This window comes from Ambystoma mexicanum, chromosome 11 (genome assembly GCF_040938575.1).
Source record: "Ambystoma mexicanum isolate Mex_15411 chromosome 11, UKY_AmexF1_1, whole genome shotgun sequence".
Classification (NCBI taxonomy): Eukaryota; Metazoa; Chordata; class Amphibia; order Caudata; family Ambystomatidae; genus Ambystoma; species Ambystoma mexicanum.
In genome coordinates this window covers 840,859,351-840,876,657 of record NC_090934.1, presented here as the reverse complement: position 1 = coordinate 840,876,657, position 17,307 = coordinate 840,859,351, and the positions used below count along the sequence as shown (strand labels likewise).

The following is a 17,307-nucleotide window of genomic DNA, read 5'->3' as shown; positions in this document are numbered from 1 at the left end:
AACCATGGTCTGGAGGGTGGCCCAGAGCAATGCCAGAGGTTAATATTAATTAGAAACCTTCCGGCCATTACTTCTTTTGTTTTGCTATGACATTTTTATTGGACATCTTTATAAAGCAAGCATGATCAGGGTTATTACGCAGCTAAAGTTGCATTTTGGTGCAGCCAGTCTTGCCATTTCTTACTATAGTATGACATTTTAAAATGGGCATCTTTGATAAAGCAAGAATCCCGTCTGCAATGTAATTTTGGTGCAGCCAGTCTAGCTATTTCTTTGCCACATTTCTTATTGGGTATCTATGATAAAACAAGCATGAGGTGCTATTATATGGCTTGTCTGGCATTTTGGTGCAGCCAGTTTAGCTATTTCTTACTGTGACATGGCATGTTTTACTGGGCATCTGTAATAAAGCAAGAAATGTGTTATTACATGGCTAGATTGGCATTGTGGTGCAGCCAGTTTGGACATGTTTTCATATAGTGGCATGGAATGGAATTTTTAATGGAAAAGCCAACAGTGGTATATTCTTACATGGGGATACTGGCCTACGTTACATAGAACCAGCACAGACATGTATTCTTATAGTATCAGTACTGGCATTATGCAGAAAGCAAACATGAGTATGTTCTAATATAAGTATAATGCCATATGTTGGTGCAGCTAGCAGGAAAATGAAATGTATGGGCACAGCCAGATTGAAAATGTTTTATAGTATCATAAATTATGGGCAAAGACATCATGAAAGTGCGTTGGGAAATGCTCCTGTGCACTGCTGGTGACTTGCATATACTGGATGTCCTAATGAGTTAACCTACAAAACCAATTACAAACTGTCTGGCATTTTACCAACTTTTTCACTTAAAGTGTGCTGTAAAATGCACCATTGCAACCCGTTATTAAAAAAAATGTTCTCGGGTGGAGAACCACCCCAAAAGCCCCTTGTTTGGTTTGCTCAGTCGCTCTGGCATATTTGTAGGAAATATTTACGCCCCTCCAACTAAATAATTAATCAGCTGCCACTGATAGCTTCCCAGAATACTACACTAGTAGTGGTTCTAAAAATAAAACGAACCCCCTATAATCCCCACAAGAAAAATGCTCATGTACCTGATTATAGCAGAACAGGTTCTTCCCGAGGAACTATTAAGAAACTCATATTTCCAAAACCTTTCAAATTAGATTAAGATACAATCAGAAAATTGCAAAAGCAATGAAAGGCATTTTATGCATACGTACAACTTTTCAAACACAATTACAGTGAATCAGTGAACTATATACTGGTGCTAAGCAACAATGTTGCTTGTGTGCCATTATTGGTAGTGCTGCTTTTGTCAAATGATAATGCCAAGCAAAAACGTTTCTTGCCTCTGTATATAGTTCACGGATTGCATTTGATTGTCTGATAATTTGTATGTACCCATGAAGTGCATTTCTTTGGTATTACACTCCTCTGAATGAGTGAACACATCATTAAATCCTGATTAACTGATCTAATCGATGCAATTTCATGCTCACGACTTTACCCAGTGATTCCTTAAGGGTCAATGGTTCTACGTGATTTCATCTCCACAAATTACAAAGTGATCATCTACTTTGTGGTAGACTTAATTTATATTTTTGTGTACACTCCTTCCCTTCTAACCACCCACCCCTCCCCACCTTTTCTTACCCTTCCATACTCCCTGCCCCTCTACAGGTCTATTTTCCCATTGCAATGAAACCTACCACAAAGTAATTTACCACTTCGCAATTTGTGGGGATGAATCCATACTAAATAACTCTTAATTCAGCTAAAACAATGCTAAAGTTCTTTGAGAAATGTGAGCTTCTAAATAGATCCCCCACAACCACTTGTTCTATTATATCATAGAGATTATGACAGCAATAAGACATAAGTCCGCCATTCTCTGGCCTATGGTACAGGAGTGAGTGAAATAATGCATGTCCCTCGTGTCAATATTGGCATGCCCCCCCAGGATATTGGTTCAATGAAAAAGTACTCCTGGTGTTTATGTTAAGTTTATGTTTGGGGGTTGGGGGGGTGTAAAGCTCTTACGTCACCTACAGGCTTAATCGCTGTGTTAAAACAGAAGAAATAATGCAATAGAACACAATACCAGAAGTACTCGCATGGGAAGGGGGAAGTGACCATGCGAGGATGGAACTCTACTTTCCTGAAATTCAGAGTTCAGCAAACCCACGCATTAGACAGGAACTGGAGGGCTTTAAAGGGAAATTGAAAGCACTTAAGTACAAACATGGGGGGGTAAACTTGAATGATCAGCTAGCAACTATTCATCCCTCAATAGTGGCCGAAAAGTGTCATCCAGAAAAATTCGGAAAATTCATATGGTCCACCTGCCGACCAAGCGAAGTACAAACAGTGGGGAAACAGACACATCTCCACCACTTCGACGAGGAAACCTTCAAAAGGAAAAGATGCCTGCGACAAACACTGCGAAGTATAAGACAGACCAGAGCAGAAGATCCCGTTGGCTGCATTCAAAAACTCAAAAAAACCAAACAAATCTATAGAAACTGGTCTAAGAATCACAAACATTTAAAAATACAAGAGGATGGGGAGAGAATGCTTTCGCTTCTTAGCACAAATAACTGCAGAAATTTTTGGGCAGTCCTAAATCAACTTGAAACTGGCCAAAACAGTGCTCTTTGCAACTTAGTGTCGGAATGCGAGTGGGTAGAACACCTGGCCAAGAACTTCGGAGCAACAGGCTCAAGAGACATTAATATCAGCAACATCACCTGGTCTCTGGATTTTACCGTAGAAGACATTGAAGAATTAATTACATCATCCTCTACCTCGAAAGCCGCAGGGCCGAACGGCCTCACATACCAGGTGTTAAAAAATCAGCCAAAACTTTGGTCAAAACTGCTATACTATCTCTTTCAAGGAATAATGAGGGAAAAAACTTTTCCTCCATCGTGGAAGAATGCAGTGATGATCCCATTCTTCAAAGGGGGTGACAGGCTAAGTCCAAAATGCTATAGACCCATAGCTCTCTTGGATATAGACAGCAAAATATTCATGAGAATATTGATGAGGGAACTTTCCCTTTGGGTAGAATCAAACGAAATTCTCCCCCCGCACCAAACAGGTTTCAGGAAGGGTCTTTCTACCAGCCTTAATGGCCTTACACTGAACCTGTTGAGCGAAAGCTCGAATGAGAAAGAAGGCCCGCCGTTGTATGGGGCATGGGTAGATCTGTCCAGGGCATTTGACATGGTGGACAGATCACTCCTATGGCAGAAAATGAGCAAACGGGGAATTCCAGCCCCCCTGCTGGCTATGCTCGTTGAACTACATAAAAACACTACGATCAGAGTGAGGCTGGATGACGCCGGCAACCTCTCAGAAGCAATCCAGGTTCTAAAAGGGGTACGACAAGGTTGCTTGGGTGCACCTTTGCTTTTCAATCTTTTCCTCTCAGACATAGGAGACTTCTTGGCCTCGGCGTCGCTGATCTGTCCCAGGATCAACAGCAGAAGAATTCACTGGCTGGCCTATGCGGACGATCTCGTTCTCTTGGATGGATCAGCATTAGGACTGCAACATCTCTTATCTAAACTCAATGAATACGCCAAGTTAAATGGCCTTAAAATAAACCCACTAAAATCTAAGGTCCTGGTTTTCAAACACCCAAGAAAAAAGGTAACATCAAGGATCTGGGTTTTGGATAACGAGGAAATTCCCAGAGTAGATGAGCTAACATACCTGGGATACGAAGTCTTAGCCCATCCAACTGTAAACAAGGCGAATTCATCCATTCACAACAAGACCTCGAAAATCATTGCGCAAATGAAAAACCTAAATGGAAAATTTTGTAAATTTTCACTGTTACCACTCAAGAAATTCTATGTAGGCAAAGTAGTTCCTGTCCTCCTCTACGGATTGGAGGCAAAACCTCTGCTGTGGAACTATGATTGGTACAAAATCGAGGGCCTTATTTGGAAATCCTCCATCAGGCTTCCAATGTGTACATCGTCAGCTAGTCTGAGGTTCGAATTAGGCTTGACCTCACTGAGCTGCTACGCAGAGTGGAAACTCCTCTCACTATACCGTAATATAATCACAGCCAGTGAGGCCACCCTCTTTTTCGACATAAATCAACATCTAAAGAAAGCAAAATCAAAACAGCTATCGAGCCTAGAAAAGAAGATCGGACAGATCCTGCATAAGCTTGATTTAACAACAGAAACCCTGCTACAAAACCCTTTGAAAGTAAAAAAAAACCTAAAAATGGCTGACTGGATCGACACAATCACAAGAGTCAGAAACTTAAAATCACGGAACTATTTCCTGATAGTAGACAGGAAACTGGGAACCATGCCACGTTATCTGGAAAATTCCCAGATCGTGAAACAAGAAACAGTTTTCTCAGACTACGTCTGAATTTAGCCCACACAGGAGAAATACTGGCTCAAAGAAACCAGGGAGAGAAGGCAATAAAATTCTGTGAAATCTGCAAAACTCCGAACCTCCAAACCTTGAAACACTTGCTATTGGAATGCGAAGGCACATGGGCCATAAGAGTGTCTTTTCTGAGGAGATTCGTCAGCAGAGAAGAGAGCTTAATCCAAGATGCATTCTGGAACAGACTGATCTCCGGCCAGGAAATTATGCTCACTGCTGCGATAGTAAAAGTATCAGAGGAACTCACCATTTTAACAAAGCATCAAAAGATGACACAGTCTAATGAGCTTCCTGGTGGTCACTCATTGGCCTTTCAGGATTTTTAGCTACTCCCTGGCTTCCGAGAACCGTTAGTAATTTTATCTAAGGAAATGCACTATGCTTTTGTAAAGGTTTTTTTGTAAAACCAAAAACAAATAAATAAATATAAATATAAGAAGTACTTAACAGAGGGAAAGAAATCTCTTAAGGCAATAGTGAACAGGTGTCCATCTTGCAAACAGTCAAAGCCACAATGTCAGAACCAAAACTGAAAAGGAGCAACCATCACATATGTAGGCACGAATAGAACACTGTATTACCAGAAGGCACTGGTTAATGAAACAAAGGAAATAAGCAGTAGCAAGATAAATTTGATCTAAGAAAAATGTTATTGATGATTTATATAGCTCTTTATGCCGGTCTTCTCCAACTTCTAATTTCTCCACTGGGGACCAAGGGCATGTTGCAGGCATCGCCCTGTTCCCAAGTTGAGCTATCCTCCCTGCTGTGCCATATAATGCCTGATGAAGCTGCCAAACAGAACATTCAACTTGCCTTTCTCTTTAGCAGGCAGTCAGTGAAGAGCAGACAGAAGTGGTTTACATGTGATACTTAATGGGGAGCATGTGGCCAGTCTTGGCAGATGGACCATCTCCAGAGGACAAAACTGTGGGCCGCAAACCCCCACATCTCCCCTCACTGGCATCACCTCTGTCTTCTCAGCACTTAGCTTGAGTCAGCAGGCATCCATCCAGTCATCCACGACTCTCAAACATTTAGGGAAATCATGCAGTCAGCTCCCCCTACCCCCGGCCCCCAGATTCCAGTCTAACCAGACAAAGCTGTATAAGAATGCAAGTGGAAGCCATGGTCATCCATACGTCTCTCCAGAAGGTAGAGAATAACATAAGAACAGGAAAGGGCAGAGCGTGAGGGCACCCCAGAATGGAAAGGGACAGAAGCAGAGGAGAAGGGTGATATGGTCACAAGTTGTGTTCAGTCCTCCAGAAATGAACGAAACCATCAAATGACAGCACCACCAAAGGCTAAAACCTCCAGATGAGACAGCAAAATGGAATGGTCAACAGGGTTAAAAGCCCTACGAAAATAAGGGCTGAGACACTGCCGACCTTGGTAGGAAGGCGAGGGTCATTAAGGGCCCCTTTCCATCCTGCCCCATCATTGGATTGCCAATACCAGAGCTGGATGCATTTTGTTCAGCCCTCAGGCCTCCAGATGTGCCCAGACCAAACCTACTGCCTTTACTTCATCTGTGACATGTCGTCTCACACACTTACCCTTCCTCCTGTGCGATCAGCCAATTTTCCAACTTCTGCTAGTCGGCAATCAGTCCCTTCAAATGTCAAAACGGAGACAACAACTCTAGAACGAAAATGAAAAAAGATTGAATTCCACCTATGACTGAAGTATTCCCCCCATTCAAAGCAGAATAACTGCTGAAAGACTGGGGCACATAGGTTCCTATAGGGAAGGCTATATAGTTAGGGTACAGTCAGTGTCTGACAGGATAAGGAACATCGCACTCGAGATATCAGCAGCCCCTTGTAGGCAATACTACCTACACTGGAGCACTGGCAGTCTGATAACTTGCAATCTGGAAGTATCTGAGAGGGAAAAAAATATGCTCTAGGACGTGGAGCTTTTAGAAAGGGAACAATAAACTCCCCATGGCCCTGTCTGCAGCGACAGGCAGCACTATACACTCAAGACGTGGGACGTCTGAGAAAGGCAACACTTCCTATCACGGAACATGGCCAGTCTCTGATAGGTGACACTATATGACCAGGGGCACTGGCAGGCCCTATTAGAATACACACCATACTGTGTATCGCTGGTATGACAGGAAACACTATACACCTTTAGAGCTGGGAGTCTCTGCTAGGGGATGCTATATACCCCAGGGCACTGGAAAGCTCTGATGTGGAACACTATCAACCGTGTCTGTGGCTGTCACTGATGGACAAGACTATGTACACATGACACACACACACACCAACTCACCGTTAGCAAACACTACACACCAACACACTATAAATGTCTGATACAAAGCGCTTTGCCTATAGGAAACTCACAGCCTCTGGGAGATGGTGCTACTAATACTACATCACTAGCGTGTTCCCATAAGGAAAACGGCATATTCAGGGGACTGGTAGTGTCTGAGAGGAATACTACCTACCCGAGGCATTGGAAGCCCTGACAGGTCATACCATGTGCCCGGGGCACAGTCAGTCCCTGAAAGGGTACCATATACACCCAAGACACTGGATGTCTCCGAAAGGCAACACCATCTAGAACATGAGACACGGGCAGTCTATAATATGTGACATTAAATGCCCCGAGGTGCTTGGTAGGAACCTAGGCAGGTTCTGATAGAGGACACACCATATTCTGGATCACTGGTAGTCTCAGTAGGGACTGTTACACATCAAGAGCACTGGAACTCTCGGATAGAGAATAATACCTAAGCTTTGGCACTGTCCAGGTCTGATAGGACACACTATACAACCATGGCTGCAGCGGTCTCTGAAAGACAACATTGTGCGTCCATGACAATAGAATTAGCTGGTAGGAAACATATACCAGTGTACTAGCAGTCTCTGACAGGGAAAGCTTTACACCTAGGAAATTCACAGCCTCTGGTAGGTGCCACTGCCTAGCCTGTGGCACTATCAGGTTTTCAGAGGGAACAGAGTATATCCAGGATACTAGTAGTGTCTGAGAGGAACAGCCAGAGTCCAATTACATTAGCTATGCTGTATAGCCTAGACCATCTACCCTCAGAAACATAGCCAAGATTGTCTAACAAGTGGGCCTGGAGCTAATGTAGTTGGGCCCACCCCAAGCCAGCTGTGACAAATTGCGGGATTCAGTCACTTCTCCCAAGAAGGGAGCCTTTCCTTGTGAGGCTAGGGAGGTGACCCCGCTATATGTTACCCTCCCTAGGGTTTGCAGTAAGAGGGACCTCACTGGAAGAGACACCTCCTGACCCCTAGAGGACAAGGACTCCCGTTCCGATGAGGAACTCCCTTTCCATATCACTCAGGAGTCTGATAAGGCCATACCAGTTGACAGAAAACCAAAATCCTGCTATTGTAATATCCTTGCAGAAGATACATATTTGCCTAATACTGAGAAAGTAAAAAAATCTGGAATGTTAAAGAATACGTACCTCTTAGGTACTGGGACGGAGAAACGCAAAGGAGTTATAACGAGTATAACTCTGACACAAAGAAAGGACTGTCACGCGAAACTGGGGAAGCCCCACATCAGCATCATAAAAATGAGAGGAGCAAAAAAACGCAAGAGAGAGAGACCTGGGAGTATCGAACCTGCTGGACAAGGGTGTTATGAATCCGCCATGCAGTGTATTTGGCAACCGCAAATAGTGGTGTCTTCCTTGGCATTTGTAGGACCGTGCTGCACATGACAGCCCCATAGAGCCTGGCGGCGTGCCGTCATGCTGCACGCTGTGGGCACCCGACGCTAGAGTAAATACTTGCGTCTTTCAGACTTGCGCTGCAACTCAAAGCAGTTCTTTTCGCTGACTTGAGCAGCTGTTTCTGCGACATTTGTTTTCCCAGCAATTCTGAACTTTGGCTTTGTTTCCTTGGCATTTTGTCTGGTGAATCCTGTACTGTTCTAGCATTTTGGATCCCCTTCCTATAAGCTACTCAACTCCCTATTCGGTAAGTGTATGGACTGTTTGTGGACTCTTCCTTGAACTGCTTTGGCATTTTGGACTTTTGTTATTTCCCCCACGGATTTTGTTTTCTTTGTCAGCTTGTTTATTCTGGACTTCCCTTGGATTTGGGACTTCAAATGGGCTTCCCTACTGACTTTGCTATAAACTTTTGTTCATCATCCACTGCGCAAGAGACTTTGTAAACAGGACTTGGCATCCCTCTCTCCCTTTCTTTAGCTGCCGTCCTAGTGCCACCCAGGTCAGGCCCCTCAGTGTGTTTTCTTTTTTTTTACCCTTCATTGGTAACGGTTACCTGGCCTATGACCTTTGTGCCCTCCCACCACTAAGCAGTAACAGTATTAGCAGCAAGTAAGGTTTACACCGTAGCTTGGGGGAAGGAGGTATCCGAAACATTACAAGTTATTAACGGTTTCACTGTCGTTAGGCCTTGCAGCTCGAGATGGTCTCTCTGGGTACCCTCTGCCCTTCCACCCTCCTCCTCCTCCTCTCCCCATGTCGACATGCAGGATCTATGTGGTGGTTTGGGGAGGACGGTCTGTCACATTTCAGGAGTCCTTCCCTCCCATCACGACAAAGGGAAGCTGGTAACACGGAAAGAACACTGCAATCCACGCAGGGGAGCATATGGAAGGAGGAAGTGCCTGAGTTGCCCTAATCGTGGGGTAGACCGAGGGGAGTCTGTCAGTCAGATAATAGTCCCAGGAGGGACGCTCAAGGAAAGCTGAAGAGAAGCCGTGGCTGGGAAGTGCCCAAGCTACATCAGGTAACAGTGAGAGTCTACCTAACTTATGAAGGTCCCAGAAGAGAAACGCAAGAAAGAAGTGGTGGCCGGGAAGGAAAAGGAGTGGAAACCCCTTCCAACGCTGAAACCACATGTAGAGGACGACATTGAAATGTGTCAGAAGAAGAGGGAGCGAGCACCACAGCTGTCTTGATGAACCACAGAGAGACTCCGAAGGCGAGCGCCGATCTGGTGACGCTGCCCTATTGCATTGCAGGTAATGGAGAGAGCAGGAGCTCTAGGGAAAAAGGCGCAGATAACGAGTGGTACAATCACAATCATCATAGTAAGAAAAACGAATATAACAATTGGAGTCTGCCTACTTGTCCCAGTGAATGGCTGTATACTAAGAAGTGTGAGACTCATTCAGGGACTCAACCGACTCATCCCAGTGAATGGTTAAATCCTAAGAAGAGTGATAAGCATTCAGAGATTCACCCTACTCGTCCCAGTGAATGGATGTATACTAAGAAGAGTGAGAATCAGTGAATGGTTAAATCCTTAGAAGAGGTAGAATTGTTCAGGAACTCAGCCGACTCATCCCAGTGAATGGAAAAATCACAAAAGGAGTTAGACTGGTCGCTGGGTACATCACACAGATCCCAGTGAGGAAACAAGAATGTAGCAGAGTGTCATAAGCGAAAACAGAGTTGTACAACTGATGAATCTGGTGCCAGAAAAAGAGAAACTGTCAACTACATTCGGGAGGAACAGAGTAAAAGACTATTCAGGTGCCAGAGCGCCTAAAGAGAGGAACTTGAAAAGCCGAGGAGAAAAAAACAAAGATGTGGAGAAGTCCCCTAAGAGAAATTAATTAATTGGTGCAAGTTCCTGTACTGAGAAGTACTTGCTGGAAAGCAATCCCAGTAGAAGAGAGTCATTCTCCTGGTCCTTAGTTATTTACGATAGGTGGTTGGGTCATTGAAAAGTTTTGGACTGAGGACAATATTCCAGAGTAATATTTCGAGGCAGCCGCCTGTGCACAGCAAATTTCAAATTTTGACATGAACAGCTTCATTATTTAAAAAATGCTTAGTTGGTTTGCGTTTTGAACAGCTTTGTACATTGGGTTTTCCCACAGGAAAACAGATATTTTTTTACCCAAATCTCCAAATTGCCAGCTTCGATTTTCCTACTTCTTTTTTTTTTTACAGCCACCTAGATTTTAGCTTGAAATGGTGCCATGAATCTATATATGACTCGTGCACACTGACAACTAAGTTTCCATGCAAAACAACTTAAAAAAACATGAAAACCATACACATTGCAATCACAACACACACATTCACAGCAGCACACGCACACGCTGGGTACATGTCCCAACATACGCTCAAGCAAAGAAACACACAACAAATGCACCCCCCACATGGTGTACACATTCAAACATACACTCAAGCCAGTCAAGTAAGAAAATACACACCCATACACAGTCACACAACATACACACCTACGTGCAACATACACACCCACACACAACAGAACACACACAACACACACCCAAACACAACCACACAACATATACACAGACAAGACAACACACACAACATACACTCAACCCCATACACATTCAAAATACACTTAAACAAAAAACACATAACATACACATAGCATATGCACTTACCCCTGCTGAGTACGCCCACATACTCACCCACACACAACAGAACACAGACACAACATGCACACCCAAGCACAACATCCCACACACAGCATACACTACCAAACATACAGACCCACACACTACACAAAATACACAACCACACACAACATACGCACCCACATGCACACAGACAAGACAACACACACACAACATACACTCAATCCCAAACACCTTTGAACATACACACTTACTGCTGCTGTGTACACCCACACACATACCCACATACACACCCACACACAACAAAACACAGACCCAAAATACACAACATAAACACCCACACACAACAGAATACACACAACATATACACCTACACACAACACAGCACACACACCCATATACACCCCCAGACACAACAGGTGAAGAACGATGGTCTGGGGAGTTGCCCAGAGCAATGACAGAGGTTAGGATTCATTCTAAACCTTCCAGCCATCACCTCTTTTGTTTTGCTTTGTAACACCCACGCAATATACACACCCAACACAATACACACAACTTACACAAACAACATACACACCCACATACACAACACAACATATACACCCACACAGAACATCAAAACACAAACCCAACATACACTCAACCCCCACTGTATACACATTCCAACATACACTCAAACAACAAAACACATAATTCCAGTAGCAATAGTCAGACCTTACAATAACCTCAAACAGCATACACACTTACCCCTAATGTGTACACCCACAAACACAGACACCCACACAACATACACACTCACACACAAATACACACCCACACACAGAAGAACACACGCACAACATGCACACCCATACAGCATACACACCCACACACAACAGAACACACACAACATACACACCCACACACAAAACAACACACACACCCACACAACATACTGTGATGAGTCAAGGGAATGTGTCCCTTCTCCCCAAGGCGGAGCCTCCCCTCTTGAGGCTAGGGAGGTGAGCCCACTTCGCAAGACCCTCCCAAGGGGTTTTGGCAAGCAGGACCTCACTGGGAGAGACTCTTCCCTAGGGGATAAGGACACCTGTTCCTTTCAGGAACTCACTAAGCCATTCCCCATTGCAGCATAAATGGGACTGTCTGACTTGAAGAACAATATAAAATCCTGACAATTGGCTGAAGGCAAAGCTGAAATATGGTGTTGCTACCAGGAAAAGGGTTTTGTCTCTTTAAAGAGAGATATCCACTCAACTAGGACAAGTGTACTGAAAAAGGAGGACATGCCGAGCCAAGGGGAGGAAGAGGACACATACGCAAGCAGGGAAGGTCCTCTGAACACGTAGTACCTGAGAGAGGCAAATACGAGGAAAGCCGCGTAGCCCGCGACTTTCATAAGTGTTCTGACAGCCAGAACAGAGCTCTGGAGACCGAGAGATGGGAGTGAAGGGGATACCTAGCCCAGTGGTGGCGTGACCACGACGACTTTGTGGTGGCCGTATGCCCATCCAACGACGCCAAATCCATCAGGCTGCAAATTCACAGAGCAAGCAGCTTACCCACAGTGATGATAATACGCAGAGCTCGAAAGGTCAGCGACTGGCGAACCGGTGGAAACAAATAGACGGAGGGGAGAAGTTCCCCTATAAGACCAAAGGTAACAGGGGGAACGGGAGGACTGGAAGCTGGCTGGCGAATCATTATTCAACAGGAGAAACTCGTTCCAGTGAAATTGACGAAGTATTGAATTTAAAGTTGATGAAGGTGAATTTTAAAAATGTGAGAAACCGAACCACATTTGAATCTCAGACAGAGATCCTTAATCTCTGGCGACCAACACCCTGGCAAGGAGGGAAAGTATTCCCGAGTTTGAGAAACAGAGAATGGGACTTATCTGATGTAAAGTCCAGAGACACCCATAAGAGAATAGATATACAAAACAAACCCCAGAAAGTTAGGGGGGAATATTAATTGCCAAGACATCATGCCTTTCATAAAATGTACCAAAAAAAAAAAGGAAAGGACTCCTTCACTTTTTACGCAGCGCCACAATAATTCCTTCAAACACTGATTATAGTTTTACTGTGTGCATCCTAATATTTATTAGGTAAGTTGTCACATTCCTTAGTAATGCGTTCTGATTGCCCTTAGTGAGACACGTGTTTTGGCAAAATCTATGCCTTTTTCAATCAGGGCCAGCCATGCTTTTAATTTGAGTGGCTTTAGTGATGCTATTCACATATAGTTTACGTGTTAAATCCCACCTATGGGTTCATCTATCAGTCGCCTCGCGTCAACCAACGCGAGGAGACCTTTTTTTTAGTACATTTATAACGGAGCAAGGGGTAGTCTCCGTAATTTCACCGGCATGCGACATACCCACAAGCGCCGGGCACCCTAAATTGATATCTCAAGACCACAATACGCAAAACCATTCATAAAATGGTCTATGTTACAGGAACCTCCTAGACCTAATAGCCTGAATCAAAGGATAATGCAAAGTGCTAAGAGGGATTCCTGAAGAATAACCCCTAAAGACGAGGAAAAGCCCAAGGACCTGGTGAACGAATTATGAAAACTCATACATACAGAGACTATTTAAGAATTTACTATTAGCAAGAGCTCTGAAGCAGAAGAACCATTGCCCGAAGAGACAATAAGGAGATGGAAAGCATTCTCCTGACCGTAGTTTGTTAGAATAGTTGTAGGGTCAGTTAGAATTCGTTTTTGGACAGTGCACTTATTCATTTGGACATGTCATGATAACTGACAAGCACCTTACTAATGTACATAGGCAGGGAACACCCACATAGAAATGGGAAAAGATGGGCCTTTTTCTTATCATTTAACAAAACATTCAGTAGAAATGTTATCACTCTGTCAGTGTCCTTTTTCTGACCCGTCTATATACACGCACAAACACAACATACACACATGGCACAAAACACACAATACAACATGTACTGAACCCCCACAGTGTAAACATTCCAACAGACTCCAGCAGGAAAAGACATAATTCCTGGAGCAATATTCCCAGTATACATATTCCAAATTACACGCAAGCAATAAAACACATAATTCCAGGAACAACATTCAGCCAACAACAGCATAACTATGCACAGCATTCGCACTATCCCCCCGGCTTACATATTTCAAACATGCCCTCAACCCCCATAGTGTACACATTCCAACATACACTCAAGAAAGAAAACACATAATTCCAGAAACAATATTCATACAAATTCCAGGAAATGCCAACATACACAGAAAACGCTACATACACTCAACCCCTACAGCGTACACATTGCATATGATTTTTTTTTTATATAGCGCTCACACAGCCCGCGGGCATCGAGGCGCTGTTACAGTTGCGTAATTTTTTTTTTCTTAGTTGTGTATTTATAACGCGCTTAAATACCCAGAGGTTTCTAAGCGCGGACCGGGGATCGAACTTGTGTCGCTTCGTGTTGTCTTGCTTCCAAGGTGAACACGTTGCCACTGAGCTATCCTCCAGGGACATTTCAAAATACACTCAAACAACAAAACGCATAATTCCAGTAACAATATTTAGACATTACCATACCCACACAGAGCATACACTCATACCCCCACTGCGTACGCATTCCAGCATACACTCAAGCTAGAAAGCACATAATTCCAGGAACTGGAATAACACACCCACACCCTACACAACACATAAACAACATACACACCCTCACACTACACAACAGACACATCCACCCACAACAGACAACACACAATATACACACACAACACAACATACACTCAAACCCCACAGAGTACACATTACAACATACACTCAAACAACAAAAGACATACACACCATACACAAAGAAATACATAATTTACCCAAGAAAACACAATTCACTAAGAAAAAAAAGAATATGCTATAAAGAAAAGTAAAGGAGCACATTACTGTGAAACATAACATATGTCTTCAAGAATATTGCCTAAAAGTAACTATTCCTCTCATTTGACAAATGTACTCCATCCATACAAAAAATACTGCCAATTTGACTCATTGGGCCTCATTACAACTACGGCGCTAGCCGTGCCGGTAATTACCAGTACGGCTGCCGCCGGAGTCGTTTTTTACCGGCACCCGGCAATGGGGATGTACCGGGGCATTCCAGCCCCAGTGGACCCGGTACAATCCCATTGCTGGGTGCCGGTAATAATTCCTCCCCATTCCCATTTGAGCACCATGGGGCTCAATGGAAATGGGGAGGTTGGATGCACCAGCACCATTCGTGAATGGTTCCGGTGCATCCAACATGCTCTGCTCTTGAGTAGAACTCGTAGTTTGCCGGTCCGGCAGTAACGGCACCAGTAGCTTGGCAGCGCCATTACTACCGGACCAGAAAACGTGTTATGAGGCCCCTAATGTTCTTGTGAAAATTAAATGTAGTGCATGCTCAACAGAAAACTTGTATATACATCTATTTAGAGTTGTGCAGCCTGAAAGGAAGGCATGGTAAACTAAAATGGGTGAGATAAACGTCTAATCTAAACCTAAATCTAAAATGGGAGCAAGCACGACCATCAAATCATAATAATACAGTCCTAGTGGAGTCTAGTCAAATAAAAAGGGCCTATACTAAAATAAAAACGAATGCCAATCCTTACCGCTATGCTACAAATTAGTGTGAGGTTAATGTTCACAAAAAAAGAAAGAGATCTTCACAAAATAATAGGTCAGGATGTTAAGGCTGGGGTCTCCCTTCTCCACGGTTTTAGCATGGGACAAAGCAGGACTCTTGAGCATAGCACACTCCTGGGCTTCTCCTGCACGAGGATACAGTTCCTTTTCTCAATATCAGGGCCTTCTGTACCCAAGTCTCTTTCATGCAAAGTCTCTTGCTTTAGAGGGCCTGATGTGCCATAAACAACAAAACAAAGGTTCCTTCTACTAATCTCCACGCCAGGTGATTACTCTTCACCCTTGGATCCCCCTGAGCCGGGCTTCCGATCCTTCTCTCAACCTTAGCCTTCCTCAGTCGGGCTCAGACCATCAACTCACTGTGGACATCCCTCAGTCGAGTTCACGTATGTCGCCACAATGTTCACGGGTGTATTACTCTTCACCCTAATTTGCAGGAATCCCTCAGCCGGGTTCACATTTGCCAAAATAACACTGTTCACTTAGTTTTCTCACAATGGGGGATTCACTTCCCTTATCTTTCTCCTGGCATCCCTCCGTCGGGTTCACATTGCCATTTTAACACAGTTCAACAAGAAAGTCTTAGAGGTTGCCGTGCTGCAGGCTGCCTGGTACTTTGTCCTTGCCCAGAGTTACCAACTTCTTCTGCACACACAGGAGTGCTGCATATTCTACACCCCAGCCTACTCTCCTTTGATGACTGTCCACCCTGCAATTACGGTGAGACGCTCCCAACTCCCACGTACTCCAGCATTCATTACACCACTCGATTACGATCACTCACTACCTCATTGGGCTTAACTGGACCCCCTCGCCAATACTATTAACTGTTTTCACCCCTGTGGTGTCTACTCTACTGGTACTGCCTTCGAGTCCACCCGCTCCTTGCGTTCATTGTAAACACATTGTTAACACGCCCACGCTGTAATTGTACCCTATCCTGTCTTGTACGGTCGTTCTCTGTCCATGAGTCCTGCCCTCACGTTCATTCTAGTTCACCCATACTAGCGGTGCACTATGCCCGCATTACAACATCTTGCACCTGCTTACTAACTATTTGACCCTCACTGCTGATATTATACATGCTGCGGCCGCCAGTGCTGTAATTTACATAATTGTGTCTTGACTGCTACCTCTCTGTATTGCCTATTGCTATAATCCTTGCACTAATGCGACCACCTGCACTGTAAACTGTATTCCAATGTTATCTGCATCTTAAGTCTACGGTGCCCGGGCTGTTAGTCAATGTATTTCTAACCCATTTGGCCTAGTCCACAGAGCGCCACATCTGGCATACGCCGGCTTGTCTATTTACTTATTGCATTCTCAGCCTTTTGTGTATTTAACCATTCTGCCTAGTCCACAGATTGTCACATCTAGTACATGTATGCCTAATCACCTACTGTATCTTCAACCTACTGTGCATTTTGCCTGTTTTGGCTAGTCCTAATCCGCTATGCCTATTTACCTAATGCATTTTTAGCTATTTACCTATTGCATTTTTAGCTTACTGTGCATTTAGCCTATTCTGCCTAGTCCACAGATTGTCGCATCTAGCAGGTGTGTTATGCCTATTTACCCACTGCATTTTGAGCATATGGCACATTTAGCCTATTTTGCCTAGTCCATAGATTGTCGCATCTAGCAGATGCTGTTATGCCTATTTACCCAAGGCATTCTTAGCTTACTGTGCTCCTGCCCCCCTCATCCGAACACTGAAACACTGTATGCTGACCCAGCTCAGCGCCTTCTGGCTCGCATCTCACTATGTATTGGATCCTTCTGACTCTCTGCATCCCATTCCTGCCACTCAATACAACCTCTAGCCTTAAGC

General features: G+C 44.1%; 1 protein-coding gene across 1 annotated transcript in view; it reads right to left on the bottom strand.

Annotated features, from left to right (window-relative positions):
- The window catches only part of LOC138504783 (circularly permutated Ras protein 1-like), a 792,342-nt gene that overhangs the window by 624,447 nt on the left and 150,588 nt on the right, over positions 1-17,307 (bottom strand). The window contains exon 10 of the mRNA XM_069625266.1: positions 5,992-6,076. Within this exon, the coding sequence (XP_069481367.1) occupies positions 5,992-6,076 (85 nt within the window). The remainder of the gene's footprint in view (positions 1-5,991; positions 6,077-17,307) is intronic.